At 46.0% G+C, this 24855-nt stretch overlaps 6 protein-coding genes across 6 annotated transcripts; 2 read left to right on the forward strand and 4 right to left on the reverse strand.

Annotated features, from left to right (window-relative positions):
• Window positions 1-7149: 7149 nt before the first annotated feature.
• On the reverse strand, window positions 7150-7802 carry SERLADRAFT_368389 (uncharacterized protein; the record flags this gene model as incomplete). Its single annotated transcript, XM_007316987.1, has 2 exons — window positions 7150-7189; window positions 7270-7802. The coding sequence occupies 2 exons, from the start codon at window positions 7800-7802 to the stop codon at window positions 7150-7152; spliced, it is 573 nt and encodes a 190-aa protein (XP_007317049.1).
• A 3219-nt stretch (window positions 7803-11021) lies between these two features.
• Window positions 11022-11557, reverse strand: SERLADRAFT_436695 (uncharacterized protein; the record flags this gene model as incomplete). Its single annotated transcript, XM_007316988.1, has 3 exons — window positions 11022-11060; window positions 11126-11246; window positions 11310-11557. The coding sequence occupies 3 exons, from the start codon at window positions 11555-11557 to the stop codon at window positions 11022-11024; spliced, it is 408 nt and encodes a 135-aa protein (XP_007317050.1).
• A 4706-nt stretch (window positions 11558-16263) lies between these two features.
• Window positions 16264-18785, forward strand: SERLADRAFT_447990 (uncharacterized protein; the record flags this gene model as incomplete). Its single annotated transcript, XM_007316989.1, has 10 exons — window positions 16264-16385; window positions 16412-16474; window positions 16565-16755; window positions 16804-17284; window positions 17356-17415; window positions 17488-17581; window positions 17661-17832; window positions 17911-17984; window positions 18058-18116; window positions 18147-18785. 10 exons carry the CDS (start codon window positions 16264-16266, stop codon window positions 18655-18657), a joined length of 1827 nt encoding a protein of 608 aa, XP_007317051.1.
• Window positions 18786-19351: 566 nt separating this feature from the next.
• On the reverse strand, window positions 19352-21193 carry SERLADRAFT_436697 (uncharacterized protein; the record flags this gene model as incomplete). Its single annotated transcript, XM_007316990.1, has 10 exons — window positions 19352-19399; window positions 19485-19762; window positions 19848-20077; window positions 20127-20203; window positions 20258-20317; window positions 20385-20528; window positions 20588-20707; window positions 20765-20905; window positions 20960-21025; window positions 21083-21193. 10 exons carry the CDS (start codon window positions 21191-21193, stop codon window positions 19352-19354), a joined length of 1275 nt encoding a protein of 424 aa, XP_007317052.1.
• Window positions 21194-21871: 678 nt separating this feature from the next.
• SERLADRAFT_464449 (uncharacterized protein) lies at window positions 21872-23264 on the reverse strand (the record flags this gene model as incomplete). The annotated part of the gene is made up of 6 exons (XM_007316991.1): window positions 21872-22090; window positions 22149-22549; window positions 22609-22656; window positions 22714-22798; window positions 22866-22942; window positions 23005-23264. 6 exons carry the CDS (start codon window positions 23195-23197, stop codon window positions 21956-21958), a joined length of 939 nt encoding a protein of 312 aa, XP_007317053.1.
• Window positions 23265-24252: 988 nt separating this feature from the next.
• Window positions 24253-24724, forward strand: SERLADRAFT_386145 (uncharacterized protein; the record flags this gene model as incomplete). Its single annotated transcript, XM_007316992.1, has 2 exons — window positions 24253-24478; window positions 24541-24724. A coding segment is annotated over one exon (222 nt), but the record flags the coding sequence as incomplete, so codon positions are not given.
• Window positions 24725-24855: the final 131 nt, after the last annotated feature.

The following is a 24855-nucleotide window of genomic DNA, read 5'->3' on the forward strand; positions in this document are numbered from 1 at the left end:
TCTCGAACCGGTGATAATGCGCTTAGAATCAAAATCAAGGCAGTAGACACTAATGGGGGAGAGGTATAAGGACTGCTTCTTGACAAGAAGTACACCAAAAGCACGATTGGCTCACCTATCCGTATGTCCCTCGATCCTCCTCACCTTCGGCTCTCCCTCTGGATCGCGCCACCTCCGTTCCAGGAGCGCACGCGCCTTGTACACTCGCTTCCAATCGAGCATCAGTGGGGCTATCTGTGGACTCTGTGTGATGTAGGGTGTCGGTATCTCCGAAGATGGAACTTCTCGTACATGGGGTACATGCACGACTGATGAAACTGGCGAAGAGTTCAGGGGCTCCAAAGTAAACTTCGAGGTCCCTTCATCCGAGAGGCTTGGGTTTAAAGACCGAAGTGCTCTCCCGTGACTATATCCATGCTTCAGTCCGTCTTCGCCATCCTCCCATATATCACCATACCGCACATCTTTCTCCCTCCATTCACGCATCCGCTCCTCCCACCCGGGAACCAACACGCTCCTACCGCTCTTTGCACACCAGCTCGCTCTTGCAAGGTCAACCGCCCACCCTCGTGGATTCACGCACCACCACGGCGCAAGTCCTCGTGCTGGCTCTTCGCCATCCAGGTTTAGGGTTTCCGTACCGACACTTACATGACTTGCCCTAAGTAAGTTGCCCGAAGTCGTATCTCCTTCCCGTTCGCTGTTAATCTGGCCCTCGACCTCGCCTCCACTTTCAGCACGTCTCCAAACAGCCCACCAAACGGCATTGTCTTCAATGAGGCGAGCCCAATGCTTGCACACCAACGCGCAGGAGAGAAGGTCGGGAAGGGGGAGGTATGAAAGTATGTGGAGAGATAACTCCGGTGGGAGGGTAGTAAGGATATCTATGGTGAAGTGGCAACGGAAAAGATGGGAGGGAGAACAGGGTAGGTACAGTTGTGCGCATAGGCAGGAAAAGAAATGAGATAGTCAGGTCGAACATTCAACTCGACTGATAAACGTAGACTCACCAAACCCGCTCACAATCTTCGCCCTCCATCCACGGCTTATAAACGATGCTACATCCATATCAAGATCAGGATCTGCTCCACATCTATCATATCTACTGCACCCATCCGACCTCATACTGTCTCGTACACTCCTGGGGCCCCAAGTAGATGGACTGGACCACGATAGGAACGGGCCATACCCGACCGCAGCATTCCATCCAGCAGTTGCCTTCATATCTGGGCCTGCACCAACGTCCGTGTCTGCGACATTCAAGTCGCATGCATTACTCCCGCTCCCTCCTTCACCTGTATATGTCCTGCGCCATGAGTTCGTGGACTCGTTTACAACGGTACTGATACTTCTGTTGATGGTCAATAAACTTGAGACTGCTGCATCCTTCGATCGATGTCGATGACAAAATCCGTCCTCGGGTCCTTGCTCAAGATCAATTTGCCCTGGTGTCTTCAGCTGGCCAACTCCATCTGCGTCAAGTGAGCGAGACCGGATTTCTGCTTCGAAGAGACGCGCTCGTCCTGAGCTTGAGTTTGATATATGCGCCTGAAAAGATGTACCTGCGACACCTTTGACAACTCCGGCATCGCGGAAGCGCGATAAGTATCGACCTTCACTGTAATGGCCGACGTTGACGCTCCTGCCTGGACCCATATCTCTATACCGACCAATGTCGATGTCGCTCTGGCTTTCGCGATCGTCCACGACAACGAGCTCACCCTCCTCGCCATCAAGCGGAGAGAGTGTCGAGTAGTCTAGGCCAAGACCAAATACTGTACCTATTTCAGTATCTGTATGAGCCTGCCTCGAGCGTATGTTGGGGCGAGAATGGATGTGGAGTTTCGACTTTGATGATGTGCTATGGCTATAGAATGAGTGTAGCTTGGGGTATATGCGTGGTGTGTGGAATGTAAGTGTGCTCGTGCTTGGGTTTTGTTGATACGATTGAGAAGTGGAATGGCTGGAGCAGACGGTCTCATCGCAAGAGTGAGAGGCTCCATTGTAGATACGAAGGGGAGATGATCTTGCTTTGCGCTTTAGAGGTGTTGTTATCGGGTCATTACCATTGGGAGAGAGGGACGAAGGAGAGACTGATGGGGAGTATTTTGACGAAGGAGAGGAAATAGACTGCCACAGTTTAGCAATGCTTGGTTTCTTTGAGTGTATGCGAGTCTTTGCGGAGATCCCCACACGGGATTTGGAGCGTAAATGATTTAAAGGAGTGGAATGACGAGTACAGTATGGACAGAGATACGTCCGCAATGCTGAACCAGCGCCAGCGCTGTTATAATCGTCTGCGACGTGGTAAGAGTGACTACGGGGAGTCAGACTGTCGCAGTTACGCGCAGTGACGAGACCGTACCCAAACCCGTCCTGGGAAGCGCACTTGCATTGAGCTGCACCAGCATTTCGTAGGTATCTGCGGGGAGGATGTTTTCTCGAGACGGTGGGCGTGCTAGGCGAGCTGATAATGGAAAAGTCCAGAGTGGGCACGGGTGAAATGGGCTCGGGGGTTGTTTGGGCTGTGGGTTGTGTGTTCGTGGGTGTGCAATTACCAATGCTAGTCATGCACGAGCCAGACGATGTTGAAGACGAGCGGTTGTCGCTTACTGAAGCTGGTTTACTAAGAGGAAGAGAAAGAGAAGGCGAAGGTGAGGATGGGGTGGTAAGAAATGGAGAACCCAAAACTGAATTCATCGTTTCAGTGAATGCAGGCGACGAATCTACGACCGTGCTCGCTGTGCTGCTAGGTGGCGAGCAGAAGAGCGTCAGCGCCGTTGGACGCGATTTCTCTCTTCTACGAGGAACGGTACTTGGCCTCAGTGCAGGTGTCAAATGCGTGGTCGACATGTCAGGTAGCGACAACGAATAGAAACGCGATAAACATGCACATTAGCGCTCGCTGCTTGGCTCGCGGCATCAAAGTCGCGTGACCCACTGCAAAGCATCCGAACCCCTCACCATGTGCATGCACAGGAGGCATGTGTAATCTTTCTGCTATTCAAACATCCTTTGGCAAGCTTAACAGTGCGTCTCGGATCGAGTAATAATCATCCGGACAAAGCTCAGTGCTACATTTTTCATGAAAAATCCTTGAATGTATCTTCAACTGTTAATCAACTGATTTTCCAGGCTCCCAGACCACATTGTTTCTAGAGAGGAGAAATCCTAGAGCATACACAACCAGGAAAATTTACCTCACACTGGATGCTTTGCTAACAGCATATATGATAACAAAAAATAAATCACAATAACTTTAAGATGTATGTACACAAAGTTTTAAAACAGCTAAATTCATAACAATAAACAAACACATGCCACATGAGAGCACACATTGTAAAGTTAACATAGAGGCTGGCATTGTAATCCCTTCATTTCCCGACTTATAGAACCAGTTCTACAACAATCTGTGCATCGATACTTAACAGTCTGCAGACCAGAGTCCACACTTTTTGGACCCATTGGATGAAGGAGCTAACTCAGCACTCCACACACGTGTGTGCCTCTACATGGACTCCTGAGCATTATGAGAGTTGTCCCTCATAGTATGGGACTGTCTGGGCATTGGACCAGCAGGAAATGGCTCGCTTTTTCTTACATTTTCATATGGACACCTCCTGATGTTTATCCTTTGTTTCCCCCATCGGTTCCCATATATCTTGGGTTTTTTTTGCTATTTACTTTGTGGTACTACTATAAAATTGTACTTCCAAAAGGAAGAAATAGCATCTTTGGATCCCCTGTAACTCAGAATTCATCTGAATAAGTCGCCATAGTCACCTCAGGGGTGTTGTAGACATTCCCCAACTGTATAGCCATATTTCCAACAAGTGCAAAGCTTGTTGTGACGTTCCACTCGTATAGGCCCAACATGCAGACTCTTAGGAGTCATGTCATATTCTCAGCTCTACATATCTACTCAGCTTAGACTCAAAAGTGTGGACTCTGTGGACTGACCTGTGGATCTGCAGACTCATCTGTGGACTCGTTCCATTCTAGTCTTCAGCACTTTCTTCTGAATCTATTGGTTGATCCCTGCAGGTTGAATGACACATAGATGTTTGGACATCAGGACTATACTAAGTTCTTGTTGGAGATTCAGACCTTCAGAGCATGGGAACAAGCACAGGAGAAGGATACTTTGGCAAATAAAGGTCCTAAAATGTACATACAAAGCTAAACATATGTAAATACCATGTGAAAAATAGTAATAGCCACAAAAGGCCAGTTACATATAATCATGGGATAAAAGCTCCAAAGTTTGCTTACATAACTTCATTTCTACAGTTCTTTCCCAGGCACCTGTAAGGTGTGGCACCCTTACTAGTTCTTACCTAATACTTACAGCCGCATCACATTTCCGCTTTTCTGGTGTTATGTCAGAACCTTATCTGAATAATCACCTTTATCACTACCACTACATTGCATCCTTTGTACTAGCTATTACAGCAATAGAACAAGGTCCTGTGCACTTGTGGTCTGATCAGGGTGAACCCTTTACAACATCAAAATTGATAGGATGCTCCTGGAGAAGACAGTCAACAGCCCAGGGCTTGTGAAGTGACTAATGTGAGTGGGGTGGCTAAGGAATCATTTTTTGGATGCCCCCCAGGCCATCACCTGATGAGGGGGTTGAAAAGGGATGTCATGGAGATTTGGAATGGCCGCAAGAGTGCTGGATATATCCTAACATAAGAGGCGGTTAGCAACCACATTGCATACACCAGCAATGTGGAAGACATGGTAGTTGACTTTGCAAGCCAAAAACATGTCTATCACATGGATAAGGAGTTGGTTGTAGAGGGGTTTGGTGCTGAGGGAGTTAAACATGGTGATGATGTTGTGATTGTCAGTACATACAGCCAAATGACCTCCACAGGGGAGCTTGGTTATAGTGTCATAGATCACTGAGAAAACACCCTTTCAGATTATAAGTTCCTTGTTACTGTAGTGCTTTTGAAAGAGGTGTAAGCAGTTCCTCAAGTCCTGGATGACATACTGTAGATTACAATATTCTCACTGTAGTAAATAAGTAGAAGTATATGGAGAATGATCAGAAAGGATTATTCTACTGTAAGTCTAAATTGATATGCTCACCTCAGTTCAATGTACAATGGACTGAGGTATGAAAAAAATAAAACTATTGGAAAAGTCCGAAAATATGGGAAAACTAATATAATATTTGTTTCTCACAGTTCATATTGGTGAGAGCTCATAATCATTGCAGCATTGTAGCTGCATCACATTCCTACACTGGACATTGTCGAGATTTACACCAGCAGTGTCATCCTTTGAAATCATAGAGTTTAATGAGAAGGCACCAGCACTGGAATTGGTAAAGAGACAGTACTTCCCCCCAGGCTTAGGCACAACATATACTGGCATGGAATACATGCCTGAGTAATAATTCTGGTACAAAGGGTTCAGAATACCTTTTAAACTCCTTTCTCAATTTCCAACATTAGGAATTCTTATTTTGCTGACCTATTTTGTGTGTATGTGGGAATATCAAGCGTAATAGGATATTCACCATATTGTGTGTCTGCAAAAGGCCAAACACCTTTGCAAAGGCCATGACAATACAATCTGACCTCCCAGTCTCTCTATGGCATAACAAAAGTAAGCACTTCAAGCCATGATGAGATGGAAATTGTCCAGTCTCTACATTATCAAATCCGCTTCTTGGTTTTTGGAAGCCTGATATGGAGCTTAAAGAGTTCAACAATTTTCTGAGACTGTGTGTCATCTGTGGAAGACAAGTAGTGACCAGAGAAAACTCAATTGAGATCAATAGTATTCCCTTTGAAGACATTGAGCTATTCTAACATTGTAAAGCTTGAACACCCTATTGTGGTGATGGCATTGTTGATGATGAAGACTGCCTGTTGGAAAACCACACACAAAACAAACTAACAAACAATCTTCCCAGATTCCATGGAACTTGTTTGTGGGCTAGACTTCCTATAATGGTGGGTGCTGTAACAACCAAAGTTTGTATACTCTGGCACACAACAAGAACAAGCAAAGAGTGGTGAGGAGGAGAGGATAATCCCCTTTAAGGTAGGATCAAGTTTGTTGTGGGTAAACAACAGGAGGACTTGCTGAGGAGTTTCCTTGATCTATTGGGGTTTATATACATCTACAGACTATTTATACATGTGTACTATACAGTTGATAATGGCAATGGCTGATGATGTCATAGAGCACAGCCCGTGTGACCAGCTCCACTACGTGAGAGACTTGTAGCTAAGAATAAAGAAAAGCAGTGCAATGCAAGAAAGTGGAGTTTGAACAAAATGGAAAGTGCCGCATAGCACAGTGTGTGAAAACTACAAAAGAAAGTTCAAGTGGAGAATGAAATTTAAAGGTCCAAAAATTGTGTACCGTAACAGGTGCTCTGGTTGTTCGTGGGGTGGTAAGCTTTATGATCCTTCAAAACAAAACCCAAGTGATGTGTGTTTGAGGAGGGATAGATCAAAGATAGGGGCTTGATACTGAACTGGATAGGGGACTGGGACAAATCAAGATGAGCACTACATTGCTACTTGTAGCACAAGGTGTAACAACCAAGAGTGGTGCACACTAAAACAAACTATAAAGGTAGTGGTGAGCGAGTGGTTACCCCTTAGGTAGGACTGAGTTAGTTGTGGGTATACAACAGGAGGACTTGCTGAGGAGTCTCCTTGATCTATTGGGGTATATATACTACTACAGGTTTGTTTGTACATATGTACTATACAGTTGATGAAGGCAGTGGCTGATGATGTCATAGGCACAGCCCGTGTGACCAGCTCTACTGCATGAGATACTTTGTAGCTAAAATAAGAAGAAAGGCAGCGTGGCGCAAGAAAGAGGAGTATGAACAAAAGGGAAAGTGCCGCCTGGCACAGTGTGTTGAAAACTACAGTAAAAGGTTAAAGAGGAGGATGAAGATTAAAGGTCTGAAAATTGTGTTATCGTAACACAAGGCAGGTTTGAGAACAATGAAAAATGACAAATATCCCAGTGATAGCAAGATCCTGGCGCACAAACTGTAGTGCTCAGAAGGACTCTAATTGAAGGGGATGACAGTGACTTCAACAGTGGAAAGTAACAACAATAACAATAAACAGTAGTAGCAGCAAAAATTATTGTGACCACACTAGATCACAAGTAGCAGTAGACAGTGGATTTGAGCTTAAAAATTCTGTGAGAGATCCTAGTTACTTGATATGATAGGAAGACATTTGAGAACAAGACTTGTTTGTGATTTTTACAATGACCCACTCAGTGTGGCCTTTAAATGGATCAGCCACTAAGTGAGCAGTGGAAGCATCCCAAATCCTCACTGTGTTATCCAAAGAGCCTGAAGCCACCTTGGCTCCATCTGATGAGAATGCAACAGACATGACGAAGTTGGTGTGATCTTGAAAGGGGCCAACCACCATGTGAGCAGTAGAAGCATCACAAACCCTCACTGTGTTATCCCAAAAGCCTGAGGCCACCTTTGCTCCATCTGATGAGAATACAACAGATGTGACAACCCCAGTGTGGCCTATAATTGGGCCAGCCACCAGGTGACCAGTGAAAGCATCCCAAATCCTCACTGTTTTATCCCAAGAGCCTGATGCCACCTTGGCTCCATTTTGTGAGAATGCAACAGATGTGACCTCATCAGTATGGCCTTGAAATGGGCCAGCCACCATGTAGCCAGTGGAAGCACCCCAGATCCTCACTGTCCTATCCCGAGAGCCTGAAGCTATCTTGCTTCCATCTGGAGAGTATGCAACTGATGAAAAAGCACCCTTGTGACCCCTCATGATATTCAGCAATGCAGGCCATGCTACATCTTTTCCAGACACTATAGCAAGTATGTTCTTGAAATGTGGCAAATATGACTTTGACACAAGCGGCTGCTCTGGTGCAAATGGAAAAGCAGACAAATAGATATGAGGCATACTTTCTGATATGGGAACATCAAAATTAACAATAAATCACTGTGCATCTTCGCAGAGCTCTCCCAGGGTTGGTGCGATAGCCTGTCAATGAACCAGTGAGTATTATGAAATGCTTCTAGTAGGCAGTGTGAAACTTACCCTTAGTTTCAATGCTGCAATAATCAAAACCTCTAAAGCACTTGGCACATTGTATGCTAGACTCATAACCTCCAACCAGTGCAACAGGTGCTTATTGAAAAATGTCTGCAACGTCTCAATAAGCCAACTTTGGACATGTATTTTGTCTGTTATATCTGCCAGGTGTCCTCCCCAATACCAACAAGAGTAGTTTAAATGACCACCAATTTATCGTGCAATAAGCTTGTCCAAGTCTTCAATATCACTGTTTTGGACATGGGAAGTCTCCAATTGGCAGATATTAAACTTCAGGCCGTTGTTGCCATCAAACATTATCTGGAAGCAAGACTGCAACATAGCTTGTTTCAGCTATACCATCATGTTGCCATCAATGCGTAGTGGTTTGGGGCACTGGTCAGAGCCAACGAACTCTGTGAACGATAAATGTCCAATGCAAGTATGTCCGTCATTGCTTGATATCACAAAGCTCAGCTATGCGATGGTGTAGTCAACTGTTGCATCAGTTGTTGGGATGGCCATGAAATGTTTGAGGTGTGCGCATTCTAGTGGAACTTTGGCACAAACTATTACTCCCAGCAGAGACTGTAACACCTTCAAACTGGTGTTGCTGCTCTGAATACTTTCCAGAGCACTAGTAGCAATTTGACTATAAAGCTGTGGTAGACACCGCCCTGCCCTGTCATAGGATCACCAGATAGTATAAACGCTAACTGCTCTTCAGGGTGTCCTTGCGTGACAATACACATAACAGTTTCTGCCCAGATAAAAAGACCTGCTGCATGATCTGTCATTTGGCTAATTGTCAGTTGTCCCAGCCAATCTTTGGGTAGCGAAGGGTATCCCTCTTTTATTGTTTTGAAGCGGCTAGCAAAAAACAAATACACATTTTTTCGCACAGCAAGTGTCACTTCATCACCGGTTGATAGAACAACTTCTTTGCAAATATCAGAGAAAGAACTCGGCATGCGCTCGTTTCGGCTGGTCACAATTAACTTGATGTTCTTGGGAAGGGAAGACTATTGCGCCAGAGTGTCAAGCAAAATGCTGCGTTGTGCAACCTGTGAGTCATCCCCACACTCATCCAAAGCATCCACTACAACAACGGGATGCCTGTGACCAAACAAAGATTTTAAAAAAACAGATGTCAAACATAGGAGAGTATAAAACATTACCTAGCCCTCAACAAAACCTTTATTCCACTTTGTTGGCTGGTCAAAGGGCCTTTGATGAGGTGATCAAAGTGATCTTGGATATCAGGTACCTGTGGGTTCATGAGACCGCGGTCCAGGGCTTTGATAATACTGGCCTTTAAACCAGGACAATGAAGAGCGAGATCATGCACTATAGAACGCCACAAAGAGGTGGGGTCGCTTAACACATTGTGATCTCTACAGAAAGAGAATGATCCACCAAGTTGATGTTTAGTCCTGAGCTATGAGACAAGACTGGATGCAACTGCAGATTTTCCAGCACCAGGACTATGACGCTCTGTTTGCACTTTTATTCAAAGTGCGACAGCGAGAAATTTTCGGTGCAAAATATGGTGGACTGTGCGAAAAACAGATAAAAATTTGCGCAAGATGGGGAGCTGCGTGAACGAGAGATGAAGACCCACGCGAAATGACGCCCAGTCAAGCCACTCTAGCTAGAATCTACTTCTACCTTGTACTTGAAACTATCTAGGTAAACCTGAACCTTTTGAAGTCATTTTTGGCTGGATTTTACTTGAGGGGAAAAGCTCAACATCAAAAGCCATTAGATTGTAGAGTAAATGAGAAGAAAAGACCGGATATACTTTGAGAAATGTAGTATTATAAAAGAGTGTAAGTCAATAAGAAAGGAATGAACAATATAGTTGAAATGACAGAAAATGATTGCTTGAACAACAACAACTCATGAACTGACTAAGGGCCACTTGAGGACATCAGTTAACTGGTAGCCAGCATTGAATGGGTTTGTGATAAGAGCGGGATCTTGTTGCAACCAAATAGGACAGTCTTCCTGTTCCACATATTTGGAAGTCCTTGTCAATGGAGGGCTACAAGGAGGGCAAGTGACTGGATTCGGAAGGAATGGCGAAGAGCTCCGGAATAATGATTTGGTTTCTGTTGCCAAAAATACTGGAAATACTCAAGTAGATATATTTCAATGATAATAAATCCTTACAAGGTTCCCTCAATTCCAAGTCCACTGTATGTATATCTTCTTCAACAATCTCCATGTCATCTGAAGTGTCAGCATTCTTGAAGTGTTTCTGAGCCTGTAACACAGGGCTTGTTCAATGTTGATATGTCCTTCGCTGTTGCTATCCGCTGCATGGATCCGCTTGATACACGGTGCAGAGGCAACTGTCAGTCGTTTATAGAAGTCAGTAGATTAGTCTATCATTGAATAGGGGACATACTACGCTTTCCCGAGGAATAATGGCCGCATCTTGGTACAGCAACATGACTAGCTTTGTCCACCTCGAGTGCTTCATCTTCATCCTCTGGGAAATATATTTGCCATAAGTCATCCAAGTTACAGTCAGAAGTCGTGTTCCAACTTTTGAACTTGTCACGTGGAATTATTGGATGAAGAGCTGTGATGGTTGAATTAGTTAAGTATATATATCTTGAGTGCGTCCTATAAGAACATGCCAATCATGATCCAAGCATTCGCTACGCTGCACTTTTCTGAGCCTCTGTAACGATACAAATCCTGGCCAGATGGCCTATCCTTTGGGACGATGGCAATCCTACAATTTTCCTTCTTAATCAGCACCCATGTGGTGTTTATGCTCTTGCCTTTCGTGTGGTTGTCAATGTACCCAAATGGTGTTGGAAAGATTGCACATAGGTAGGTGTTGACCTCTTTATGGCCCCACTCTCTAGAAAAAGAGAGTCTGGCTGCTTCTGCCTCAATATGTGAGCATCCGTGTGATACTAGAGTATCAATCTCAATTCAGCCTGGCACTTTTACATTACTAAGCCGGCCAGCTTGCTAGAGAGAAAGATACAGGAGTGATTGTCAGCACATATAATCTGGAACGGGATGGCAGTACTTACATCAAGTCTATTGACCAGTAAGATCCACTGGCCAACTTTGATTTCATCAATATCCTTCTTGTTGGATGGCTTCCTTGGCACAGGTTGTGAAGAACAATGGGCAGTGACATCCCTTTGAGCACTTCTCAGTGATAATCAACGTTCAGCAGGCTGACCCGGTAGTGTTGCCACAGCTTGTGTAAACATGTCACGAACTTTTTGCACATCAGATAACCCGGCATCAGACGCAGCAGGCATTGCTGATCTCTGTGACCAGGTCGATGTTGGTGCTTTTGGGTGCTTGCTGGGCCCATGCGTACATTCTTGACACTGAAGGGGAGGTGCGGAATCCTGAGGAGGGAGATATAACTCACACTGGCAGCGTGAGCCATCCTTTGACTGTGCCTTGCAGTAGTTGTCCTCGGTAGGATCCATAGAAGTCGAAGGAGTCATGACTCATAGACAGAAACGAAAGAGATGAGAGACTCACATACTGCCCACTCATAACAACCCTAGTTTGGGGCTCCACATTATTGTCGGTACAGGTTTTGGAGGGATCCACTAGCCATGGGATTTAATTTCCCCATATGGTTGCTAGATAACAAAATTAGCCGCATTATTCGCCTAATTTGGCTCACAATATGTCATTTCCTGTGTGCAAAGCTTGCGTCATTTTTGTTGTGGGACTTGCTATTGGCTCGTCTTGTACTTATGTAAGTACCATGTGGCTCACACTTTGATGTAATCTAATCTAATCTCTTCATAGTTCTACATGAAACGTGTTTTTGATCACAGAATTAGGCTATCGCTGCCAGTAGTGGTGGGTTCTCGTTTTCCTTGTTTTCCCCTCCCTTTTTCTTAACATTCTGTTGTAGGACCTCACCGCTAGCCAATCTTCTGGATTTGTTCAGACTGGGTCTGATGCCCACTCAGTGGTGGGGACATCAGATCAACATCAATGTTCATCCGACACCCGACGTTCCAACACCAAGAGTAGATGTGAGGGTATTGGATCAGGAAGTGGAGATTGCCATCCAGTAGGGACTTGATAGGAGGGAGTTCCAGCCCAGTAAGTTAAACCCCCCTTTTCACCTCTATCTATTTGCTTTACTAATTATTAACTTGCAGTATTTTAGATTGTAAAGCCTACTATACTTTTTACATGGTATACATAGAAATTTACTCGATAAAAGCCACATGGTGCTCACAAAAAGTATGTAAGGTCTTCAAATTAGACATTTCCCACAAACTCAACTGAGTTATCCCCAATAGCCCAATGAGCAGCTGTTCCATACACTCTGTGCACCCATCCCCTGCTCGGTCACAATGGATCACAATGGATTAGAAGCACAATTTGAGAGTACACCAGGTATGCCAACTGTTTAATTCGCATTTTGTACATGTTGCACTTACATATATATATATTATAACTAGATATTAGCAATCACCGGTCATATCTCAAGAGGGGGCATTCAGTACAAACAAACAGCCGGAGGCATCATAATTGTAGTAGTCCAAAGAAATACTAATTTTATTTACATTGTATTAATTACCACAATATTACTCGTCCACTCCCAAGGATTCGTCATCTGATGATAAACACGGCTCAAAGATGTGCTCCTTCTCCAAACACACTGCTGTTTCCTTGATGAGCTCATTTGTAATGCCAAATGCTTTATTGGACCAGATCACCTCAAACATCTTCTTTTTACATCCGTCCACCATCCAACCAAATTTGAACTTCTGAAAACGCTGAGAGGCCTCTTTGTACGACAAGGGATTGCGACCATCAAGTATAAATTGGCCCATTCTATTCCACCATACCTGAGCCCAATCTGAAGTGCACCTGTCGTGATTTGAACAATCCAGAGCGTGTTCCTCAAGTTCAGGAGGCTCGCAGGCAACTATGCAACGATGTTCGTAGATGATTTCATGGAGAGTAGCTATGGCAATGAAAATAGGATGCCCTAGTAACCGGCGTTTGGCTGGGGTGAACTGGCTTAGGCAAACTTCGACCAAATGGGCAAAGGCGTGTTTGAACCAGGTCCGAACACCATACTGAACCGCAATGGAGGCCAAAGTGATGTCGGAATAGGACCAACATTGTGTAGAAATATGGTGAATGGCCAGGTTTTGAGCAGCTACACAAAGATACTTAGAACTAAAGCACAACAGGTCCACCATTTTGTTATTGGTGAAGGTAAGGGAATGGTATCTAGCAAAGTATCAGGGGAGAAAGTAGGAGAGAATATGCAAATACACCCACCTGCTAGTGTAAACCGCAAGGAAGATGTCAAATTGACAGCAAGGAAGCTGTTCAAGAATGATTGGATTCTCATCACTTGACCCATCCATTTCCTTCACCAACGCTCCCGCCAATCCTGAGGCAAACATATTAGTAAAAACAATCAAGTTCTTCATGAGGATCACCGGTCTTATACGATAGAGCGTATTTTCAACCCGCTGTAAATTCAGTCAGCCCAAAACAAATTATGATAAGTTTCAGAGTAAAATCTTACTATATAAACAAAATTCCCAGTAGTTTTGGTTGAATAGTATTTTTCATGGTGCATCAGAGTAGTAGCATTCATGTTTATACGAAACAATCAGCAATGGGGAAGTCGTGGGGGTAAGTGAACAATGTTGAGAGTAGTGGAGTATGAATCAATATATTGTTGGCGTTCTGAGTAGTGTACCACTGATGGACCACAATATGATAGCAAATCTCCCTTCAAGTTATCATTATCCACCTGTGTCCACGACATTAGATCCACTGCTCACATCAAATCTAGCACTTGCTTACGATGTCCTAAACAAAATCTATCAAAACGCTCTTGGAATTCTTCGCTCCAACGATGTTGACGTGTTTCGAGCTTCATTCCACATCCAGTCCTTACAATCAGACACTTTTGTTAGAATATACTCTGACATACCAATACTCCATAGGATAATACCTCTGATTTGTAAGCCAGCCCAGTATGCAGCAGCTATTCTGTGTAAGGTGTCTGTGGTTGCATGTCATGTTTAAGATCCTACATTGTATAACCTTGGCCATATAGCTCAATTGGTAGAGCAGCTGGCATGTATCCAGAAGGTTCCAGGTTCAATCCCTGGTCTGGTCATTATCCAATTTTATCAGCTTTGCCATTGCTCGAGGTCCTATAAAACGACAAAAACTTCATGCAAGATCAAACCAGTAAAATTTGGCTTCACCTACTTGGTAATGAAGAACGGGCCCAATTGGGCGTCTTTCATATGGGGCACGTACATTGCATGCTTTTGGCTTTTTTACATTAAGTTAACTTACCACCATCTTCAGGTTGACTCACAACACGTGGATAGAGTGTATGTGGGTTGAAACTGGCTCTCAATTTGTACGTAGATGGAGAGCATTCTTCTCATATCTTGAAAATCACCACCACCTTGATCATGAAAAATCCGAACATCTATGGTGACAAAACCGGATAAACCCGGTCTCTGCCAAAGCAGCCATTGTTCTCCATGGAGCATAGCCACCACTCCATGGAGTAACCATTGTTCTCCTAGGAGTCATTATACTGTAGCGAGTAGCACCTCCAACTATAAGTAGTAGGGGGTTTAGTATAGGAATACCTCAGTCGTTTCTATAGCCTCTCGGGCAGCGGCTGAGGTATGTTACATTACATATATTAGAGATCACCTTAAACTAACATCTATTGTAGTTTCACTTAGGTAAATAATAAAGTCGTTTCTATAGCCTCTCGGGCAGCGGCTGAGTTTCACTTAGTTTTATTATATGGCTCCTCCATTCATGGTTCTCTCAGGACTTGCGTTTAATCGGACAAGCAACACTTGGTGTATGTGGCTACCACAACAATGCTACGAGGGCTGCTGATGAAGAATCGCTGTGTGCAGATCCAGCAGAAGAGATTCAACGCAATGTTTTTCACGACGGAATCAAGACTCCTCTTTACATGAGTCCTTTCCTAGACTCTGACCAGGAAAGAAAAAATTCTCTATGCTTCATGATATTGTAACAGGCGATGTTATACCTGAAGGTTATGGGATGCTTCCAGAAGAGAAAGATGGTTCAGAAGACAAACCTATGTTTGAGGTATTGAGAGTTGGTCGGCGACGTACAAAGGACATATGTATCGTTGTCTGATGGTATATGGGCCGAACGAGCAAAACTCTGGTGCCAAGCACATTGTTTACTTACTATTTAAGAAGGTATACTGTGATTGTATTGAATATACTGATGCTTGTGGATTTCCTTAGATATTTCGTAGTCTACCTTGGATGTTTTTTGGTACCCATCCGTCTTACGCACATTTCGCGCACCTTCTGTATTCGCAGCCTTTCTCTTTCGCGTAGCCCTGCTTGTATATCGCACAACAAAACTATTTCGCTGTCGCACTTTGAATAAAAGTGCAAACGGAGCGTCATACAGGACCACCTTTGATCCAGAGTACGTTTTTTTCTGCCTTGGGATCGTTAAGCCATTGGTGAACGTCCTTGAAAATGTCTTCTCTTGTTCCTTTCATACATTGTTGTACATATTTGCTATTTAAGTTGACCGGATTCAATTTTGCGAGAAGTGCGTCGTGCCCAGAGCCAGAATAAGCATGGACATTTGTAGTATTTGAATTTTTGGTTGTCTTGGGCTAATTCCCAGCAACGTCGTTGAATGTCTGCACGTTAGCCACGGCATTGCCATGCGTAGGATTTTGCTCAAGAGGCATTCTTGAAAATAAAAAGTAAAGTCGTTGCGTATGGTGGTGGTGGTGGGAGAAGAAAGCGTTATCGATGGTGGCGATGCTGTTCAGTCCTCGTGTTCCATTTCTATTTCTGTCACTTGACGCCAGGCTGCAAGTTGAAGGTCAAATTGTGCCAGGAATGATTGAGGGATTATGAGGAAGGTGATGGCAACGCACTCGATAAGTACTAGTACGCTGCTTCCATCAGCCTCCTCTAGCCTCCCTCGTCTCCCTTGCGTTCTGAAGCCATGGTCTGCGACAGAATACTTTCGTATTAGAGGAGAGGAGACTCGATTTGGGTGATAGCCTTACGTCACCATCCGATCCGAGTCCGACTTATCTGATAAAAATAATAATGTGTTACATGAAAGGCCCTCTTCCCACTAACACTCATTCCATCCGCACTGCAAATGTCATACAGCCATGATTCACGACATCCGCATACAACCATCGAAAATAACGATATCCACGAAATCACAGACGACGACATGGACAATGGCAACCATCCAGAATCGCAGAGCCGAGGGGGCGAAGGCGACGTCGATGTAACTAACAATTTGTCCTCGACAAGAGCATTCTTTATACGGGCGCTCGCGCTCCTCTGTGCGTGTTCGCTCAGCGTTGGAAGCCACTAGTACGTCCTCGACTCTACCCTTGGATGCGCTCTTCAAATCACGGTACCATATTTCATAACGATGATAATACTAATAACCATCCTGGTTAGTGCATCATATACGCTCGCGCCCCTCAAGTCCCGTCTTGAGAGAGAGCTGGGTACATCAAACACCGAGTTCAGTCTCCTCATATCGGCCTTTAGTCTCAACAGCACATGGACGCCTCTCGTGGGCGGCGTTCTCGCTAGCAAGCTCGGGACGACATATACGAGCATACTTGCTACAGGCGTCATCTTTACCGGTAGGTTTTCCGTTCTTCTCCCCCTTAATTTATAACTCTCGTCTACAGGACAGGCCCTCCTTCTACTTGGCGACGTAAATGAAAACGTCCGCCTCATGGCCTTTGGGCTATTCATCTTCGGCCTCGGTGTGAGTCCCCTCTCAGTCGTCCAAGAAACTATCATCGTCCGTTTCTTCAAGTCCCACGGCCTCGGCATGTCCATGGCTCTAGGGCTCGTCGCAGGCAAATGCGCATCCTTCGTCTCCGCGCGCACCTCTTTCCCACTCTCCGAGCGCTTCGGTCGACATGCACCCTTCTATGCCTCCACCGCCCTCGCCGCGTTCTCTGTCCTCGTTAATCTGGTTTATATCATGGCAAGCAGATGGCTTGTCCAAAGCTCGGGGACCGAGCTGGAAGCTGCTGAGCTTCACCAGGAGGCGAACAGGCGCTCGTTATATGACATCTCAGAGGCAAAGGCTCTGAAAGAGGTAGCAGAGAAACGGAGGGTGAAGCTGAGGGAGGTATCTAACCTGGGCGATATTTTTTGGGCGTGAGTATCTCCTTGCTATTTCTTCGTTGTGATCTGGGATTCTAACAATTTGATGGTGAATCAAAAAATAGGTATATGGGGGTTAACGTCCTTTGTGGTACCGTATGGCATCCCTTTACTCATCTCGCAGCGTACGTATTCCAACAATCTCTGGCTCACAAAGTTGAGAAGATGCTGTGTGTCGCTAACTGGGCGTCTTACAGAAATATCTTTCAGCGGCGCTACGATCTAACAGAGTCGGAGGCAGGAAAGCAGGGTTCGTACCTATTAGCCGGGAGCATGGTACTCTATCCACTCGTACGTCCCAACTTTCCTGTTCTTTCCCATCTACCAAGTTCGTGGGCCTTATGACGAATATGATCTTGCTACCCACTAGTGCGGATTTGCGGTCGACCGCCTCAAATACCGCCAAATTATTCTCCGCCTCTTCGCCTTGTCCTCAATGCTCACCATGTTCTGTTACGCTTGGCTTGCACTACCTCCGAGATGGACTGGAACGCCGGCACCGGCAGTGCTATCGTTCGCTTCTGGTATTGGATTCTCACCTTGTGAGCATAGTCTCATTACCCCCTCCCCCTATATTTTTGCTTCACTGAGATAACAAACTGACATTTTGGGTGGGATAGTGCTACTAGTCGTCATGGTTCCCCAGCTCGTCCCTCTCAGATACGTCTCCACGACTTTAGGAGCTCACAAAGCCGTATGTCCCCTCCTTCTTTCATATATGATAGTTTCATCCAGTGTATCTCGCATCTCACCTCCCGATCTCACAGCTCGAACAAACAGGATCAACGATATTCCAGACCTTCGCTGGCCTCGCCCTCGACAGCAAGCGAGGAAGCGCTGCAAAGGATCCATCAAGTGCCAAGCCAAGAAATACAGGCTCGACGCAGCTCCTCCTCAATTCATTCGTCCTGTTCAATATCTTTCAGTTCATGAGCGTCCTAGGCCTGACATATCTCGATCGGCAGCGTAAGAAGGCGGCTGACGCGCTTGCAGGCCCGCCGAAACTCTCTGTCGTCAACCCTGATCTCGACCTTGTAGATGTAGATGTAGATGCAGATGCAGTCGCAGACGAAAATGAAGATGAACAGAGACGACCTCTCTTAACTTCATCCGCGCGCACTGCCAGCACCACAGTGGCTTCGGGAAGAGGAGAAGCTGCACTCGCGCTCGCAATAGGAGTGCCGGTCACTCCGGGTGAGATAAAGAGGGGCAGGTTCTTCGCGAAGGCATGTGCGGGGCTAGTCAGTTTCGCGTGGGTGTTATTCCTTGTGACTGCGTGGTTGAGGCTGAGATCCAAGGAGGAGAGGGGACTTCATGAGGATGGGGTGAGGAGGTGGGTTGAGGGATTAAAAATGATGATGCGGTGATGTTTAGGGGGCTGATGTGGTAATGGCAGGGAAATTGATTAGGGTGTACTCCATCACTGCATAACTATTCCACTGCATAACTATTCGTATTCATGTATGTATTGTATCTTGGAAGCACATGCGCTTTCATTTATCATGGCGACCTGTCCTAAGGACCAATGCAAGCTTGGTGTAGGGTTCCTGACGGGCAATTAAGAGCTACAACACCAACACCAACTCACGCGCTCCTAGTTGATCATGGCAGCCTAAAATCCGCCAAGAGTGTACTAAGTTTGGACAATGTTTTGAACGTGAGGTAGGGTAAACCCCATATTTCTTGATATCCGTCAAAGCTTCTCATTCATGAATACATGTACGTAAAACAAGAGTACACGTACAATCGCAATCAAACGGCATTACACCAGAAACAACAGCGTGAACAACACATACAATCCAGCCCTCCATACATGCCTCCTTGCACTTGCAACTCCAAATAATACTCGATACACCTCGGACTATAGGACAACAGATAAACATCTCATCCCCCACATGAAGGCCCCCAAAACCTACAGCCAGTTTATGCAATATCCAAAAACGGAAGCTAAAGTGATTGTGATAGGTACGATAGTCGTCGTGCTGTGCGAATCCAAATACTGAAAATAAAAGTTTGAAAAGTCGTCGCTAAGCTCCAGGCGGCCCGTCGGCGCGGAGAGCTTTATAGTTTGGCAGATGTGCGCGCTGCAATCTTCTTCTGCAGCTTAGCCTATAGCATCAACGAATAAAATAAATTATTAGCCACCTGTGAAGCCAGTTCTTTCATCAAAGAAGGAGAAAGAGACGGAACTCACGTTGACAGCATCCATGTACACATCCGTGATCACCCAATGTTCCCTCTTCATTCCCTTCCCATAGATGGCAAGCGCCAAGTCCTTCGTCATCACGCCATCCTCATCGATCACCTCCACACATGCCTTCTCGAGGTCGACGCAGAACGCGCGCAGAGGTTCGTTCCCGTCGAGCTTCGCACGGTGCAGCAGACCGCGTGTCCAAGCAAAGATGGAAGCGACGGGGTTGGTGGACGTCTCGTTGCCCTTCTGGTACTCGCGGTAGTGTCGCGTGACCGTACCTGGTGAGAGAAAATAAAGATATGAGCACCCCTCGACCTGAGGCGGAGGGGAAGTGGGAGGATAAGGGATGTGGTCGGGACGTACCGTGTGCAGCTTCACTCTCCACGACTTCTCCGTCAGGAGTGATCAGCTCGCTGGTCATCATTCCGAGACTGCCGAAACCTTGTGCGAGGATATCGCTCTGGACGTCACCATCGTAGTTCTTCGTTGCCCAGACGAATCCGCCTGATGACTTGATGGCTTGTGCAACCATGTCGTCGATGAGACGGTGCTCATAGTAGATGCCGGCTTTCTCAAACAAAGATTTGTATTGGCTATAATTAAATGAGTACGGAATGGCATTGCAGTAAAGTGAAAACGTACGCCTCGTAGATCTCCTGGAAAATATCCTTGAACCGACCGTCGTACTTCTTGAGAATGGTGTTCTTCGTTGACATGAACTGTGATATATTGCATGAGATGTGAGTACGTTTATGATACCTTGAACAACTTACCAAAGGCATCTTCTTCAGCAATGCCATCTTGAAGGAAGAGTGCGCAAATCCAGTGATAGACTACCATTCACAATTCACCCCAAGATGTGAGCTGGACTGTCAGAAAAAGGATTTTCGCCAACCATACCTCATCAGTGTTGTACATGCTCATCGCCACACCCTTTCCTTTGAAATCATAGACATCCATGGTAGTCTTTGGGCTGCCATCTGCTGGCGAGTAGACAAGCTGGAGTTTTCCAGGTCCTGGTGCAACAAAGTCTGTAGAACGATACTAAACGCGACGATAAGGGTCAACCTTCGTGTTTATCCCAGTCACAAAAACACGCTGACCTGGTCACCGAAAGCGTGTCGTCCGATAACGATGGGGTTTATCCATCCGGGAACAGGCTTGGGAATCCGTTGCAGAATGATAGGCTCACGGAAAACAGTGCCGCCGAGGATATTGCGAATCTGGTGCAATGGTATATCAGCGTGAGACGAGACAATTGAAAGCAACGAGAGACGAACTGTGCCATTTGGACTCCTCCACATCTCCTTGAGCTTGAACTCTTCTACTCGGGCCTCATCGGGAGTGATAGTAGCACACTTGATGCCAACTTTGTGCTCTAGAATTGCGTTAGCCGCCTCTACGGTGACTCGATCGTTTGTCTGATGGCAAGTTCATTAAGTGCACTAAGCGTATACGCAAGAAATGAGACCGACCTGATCTCGGTATTCCAGCCCCAGATCGTAGTATTTGATGTCCAGTTGTAGATATGGCAAGATGAGCTAGAGGGGATAATGGGTGAATAAGCATGCGTCTGGGACGGAAACATACAAACTGACCTCCTCTCGGATCTTCTTCCATATGATTCTGGTCATCTCGTCTCCATCGAGCTCTACCACTGGCTTTGACACGACGATCTTTGCGGTTTCTGTGTTTGCATGGGTCAACATTGGCAAAATTGTTCAAAAACAAAGTAAAAAATGCAGAAAGCGCCAAGTTATCAGATAGGAGGCTATGCCTACTCGGAACCTCCGTATTGTTCGCAGGTGTAACTGATACAAGCTCAGAAAGACAGGAAACTCACGTAATTTCATCGAGGAAGCAAAGCCTCGTGAATGGGAATGTGTTGAAGTGGCGCGTGCAGCCCACGTACGTCTCGCAGACGATAAAAGCGTTGCCCTCTGCATCGTGAAAACCGAAAGAAAGTGTCGTGTAGCGATTTACGTGGCAAAGAACAGAATTATGGGAGCGTTGCAGGAATATCAGCAGGAGCCTTAATACGGGCAACCGTGTAACCGGGTAAACAGGCAAGGGGACAAAAGGAGCAATCCGTGTGACAGGCTTTTGATAGAAAACCCAAATGTGTCCTTTGCCTCAAGCTCCTCAATTTTACCCAACAGTCGGCGGCCCAGCTGACGGCCGATATGAACCGTACAGCGACATATTCTCACCAGAAACATGTCCACGATGCAGCCATGCAGGGAAAGCAAGTCCGATGTCTGAGGAATGTCATATCGACATTGACAGGCGAAAGACAAGTGCGAGGGAAGGGCCAGAACTTCATGCTGCCTGCTCTCTTATATACACCCGAGCCTGTGAGAGCGAATAACAAGGTCACTCGGACTTAGAGACACAACATATACATTCCGTGGTACAAAATCCGTCTAATCTACACTATATTTCCTTTCCAAATTCCGAGGGATATCATAGAGCTAGTTCTTCGGCACAAGCTGAACGATGTGCTCTACGAGGTTCTTCATAGCCTCAGCTTTTTGCCTCCCAACTGCCAATACTTCTTCATGGGAGGCGACCTCATTAGGGGGCATGTCAATCGGATGACCAGCCAGCTATCAGCACAATGCCCATCAGCACGAGTAGAAACAGCGTGGATATAATAGAACGAACCTCAGCCTCAACTTCCTCACGTATGCTCCGGTACTTCTCCGGTATCACCACCATGTTGGTCACCAAACTCAATACTAGCACCTCCAATCCCTCCTCTCTTGCAGCAACCACCTCTGGGACCGTGCTCATACCGACAACATCGGCACCTGCAGTCCTGAGGAAGCGCCCCTCAGCAGGAGTCTCGTAACATGGACCGGCAACCCAGGCGTAAGTTCCTTCTCCGAGTGCTGCAGGGTCGAACCCGAGCTGGTGAGACGATAAGAACGCGAGTCGACGCAGTCGAGTAGAGTATGCATCCGAAAGAGGAAGAAATCGCGGGTATTGAGGTGAGATCAGTGGCCCAAACAGCGGACAAAGCCCGGTGAGATTGGGTAAAGCTAGGTGGTCCCTGACCACAACGACTGCAATAAAGTATATCACTGAGTGCTTTGCGCATAGACAAATGATTGATGGACCATACTCGTTCCAATGGGTATATCTGGGTTTAGTGACCCTGCAGCATTGGTAACTAATGAAGAAAAACAACTCAGTCCACCACTCACCTATCGAACAAAAGGTTACGTACTGATAACATCCTTGACTCCCAATCTCGCCATCACTCTAATAGGATAAGTCACAGTAGCAGGTTCGTGGCCTTCATAAGGGTGAAACTGTCTAATTGTATATCAGGATCTAGCCACGACACGGCTTCGAGCAAAGAAAGCACGAGTCACTTACCCGTCCAAGCATGGCTACAACTGGCACATTCTCCTTGCCCATCAGGCCGAAAGCCAGTATACTTTTCTGCCCAGCGACTAGCAGCGATATCGCGGGATCAGCTAATCGATTTTTCTCAAAATAAGGACCACATACGCACCAGTGCTGTTGCCGAAACCTTCCAGCGAAGAATACGGCACCTCATGGACATCTTTCAGACTTGACACGAGAGTGCTGAGTCCTGATCCACACACGATACCTATACGTGGTTTCTGAAGAGGCTTGGGTACTATGGCCGCAAGGACATCAAGCGTCGCTGAAAATGGCAGATTTGGCGTGGATGTTTGGGCCATTGATGGAAAATGGATATAAGTTACTGCGATGGTGGACTGTAACTCGCTTTTACTGAAGCTAAGGAACAAAAAACCACTGGTTTAGCCATTCGCTGAATTTGAAGATTGCTTATATCACGTGCACAGCACAAGTTCCAAGTAACATGTTAACAGTCATATCTTGAGAGAAGGCAAAAACGCGTAAAATATGTTGAAACGCTGTTGTTATAGGGCAATAAAAGGTAGTCTAAAACGCGAGACTACATCCCAGTCCTAATAGGAGGAACTTCATCCAGAAAAGTTGATGCTAATAGCTGCTAATAACAGTACCTCAAGGATAACTCCTTGAGGGATAGCGAAAAGGCAGAGGGTATGATTGGACCAACAAAACATCGTATACGTGTGGGGCGCCTACTCGGCGGCCCCAGCATAACTTGGGGCTGCAAAACTAGTATCTCAGATAGTCCCCTGAGTTTCAACGAACACGCTGGTTTTGCACGATGATCGGCGACGCTATCGATAAGCTAGCTTTGTGCGGCTATTGTCACTTCCTCCGATTGAGATGGATCATACCGCCTGTTTGAAAAACAATTCGAATGGGCCTATCGAATCTTGAATGGTTGAAATCGACCTGCTAGTGCCAAGGCATAGTGGCCCGAAGTGGGAACGAGGGTATGCTTCATCCACATGAAAGAAGACCAAATTGTCCAAAATAGCGGGTGACTGCTTTGTTTCGCGGCGCGAGGGCGTCAAGTTTTCGTGTATCCACATGCAGAGCCACAGGAACAATGCACGAGTGTAAACCTGTGTAAACGTGAAGCTACCAGGCAACTTGACGGCTCTTGGCGACTGTCTGGGGATATTTACAAGGGACGTGTCAACAGCTGATGTAGATCTGTAGCAGGTAAGTAACAATGGCAAAGAACAAAGGTAAAGAATTTCTGCCCCCGCAGAATCTAAAGTCACAGCATGTGTACTCATGTCAGAGATCCGAGAAAACTATCAACGGAATTCTAGAAGAGCCCCCCACCCGAGGAGTATTTAGTCACATTTGGAGATCAATGGGGTTGAATTGGCCATGCAAGAAGTGGGCGGTAGGGACAATGCGTCACGGGGTCGGCACATGATAAAGGCTCCTTCCTGTAATAGGAAAACAGACGCGATCTCGAGTCCAACAAATAAACGCCATTGCCGACCATCGTATGCGAACCGTCATCACAAGCCTTGTGGTGCAGTCTACGAGTATCGGAGTACTCGGACAAGTAATTCCAAACACCACCGGAAGTCCCTGCGTTTAGCTGCCTGAAAATCAAGAGGGGCCCGCAGTCAGTCACTGGCCTCGTTCAAATCAAGCGTTTTCATACCAGAAGCCGCAGCAGGCCAGCAACCTGGAAAAGAAACAAGGCTGTTGGGTGCTAACTGGAGCTCGGAAATGATGGAGGAGGCTAATACGTCCTAGTTACGCTCGATGGTGACCCTGTAGACTCATCGACACGTAGACGTTTCACGTACCGTCGCATCACTGACCTGATAAGCCAATCTTAGAGCATGGATATTTCTCAAGGAACATAGATACTTATATAACGCCACCAAGAAGGTCGGACAGCCTTTGTCCCCCAGAGCCAAACCAAAAACGGCGCGCTGGGCGCATACAGCGCGGGATCACGAAATGCTTATGT

The sequence above is a fragment of the Serpula lacrymans genome (genome assembly GCF_000218685.1).
Source record: "Serpula lacrymans var. lacrymans S7.9 unplaced genomic scaffold SERLAscaffold_5, whole genome shotgun sequence".
In the NCBI taxonomy this organism is placed as follows: domain Eukaryota; kingdom Fungi; phylum Basidiomycota; class Agaricomycetes; order Boletales; family Serpulaceae; genus Serpula; species Serpula lacrymans.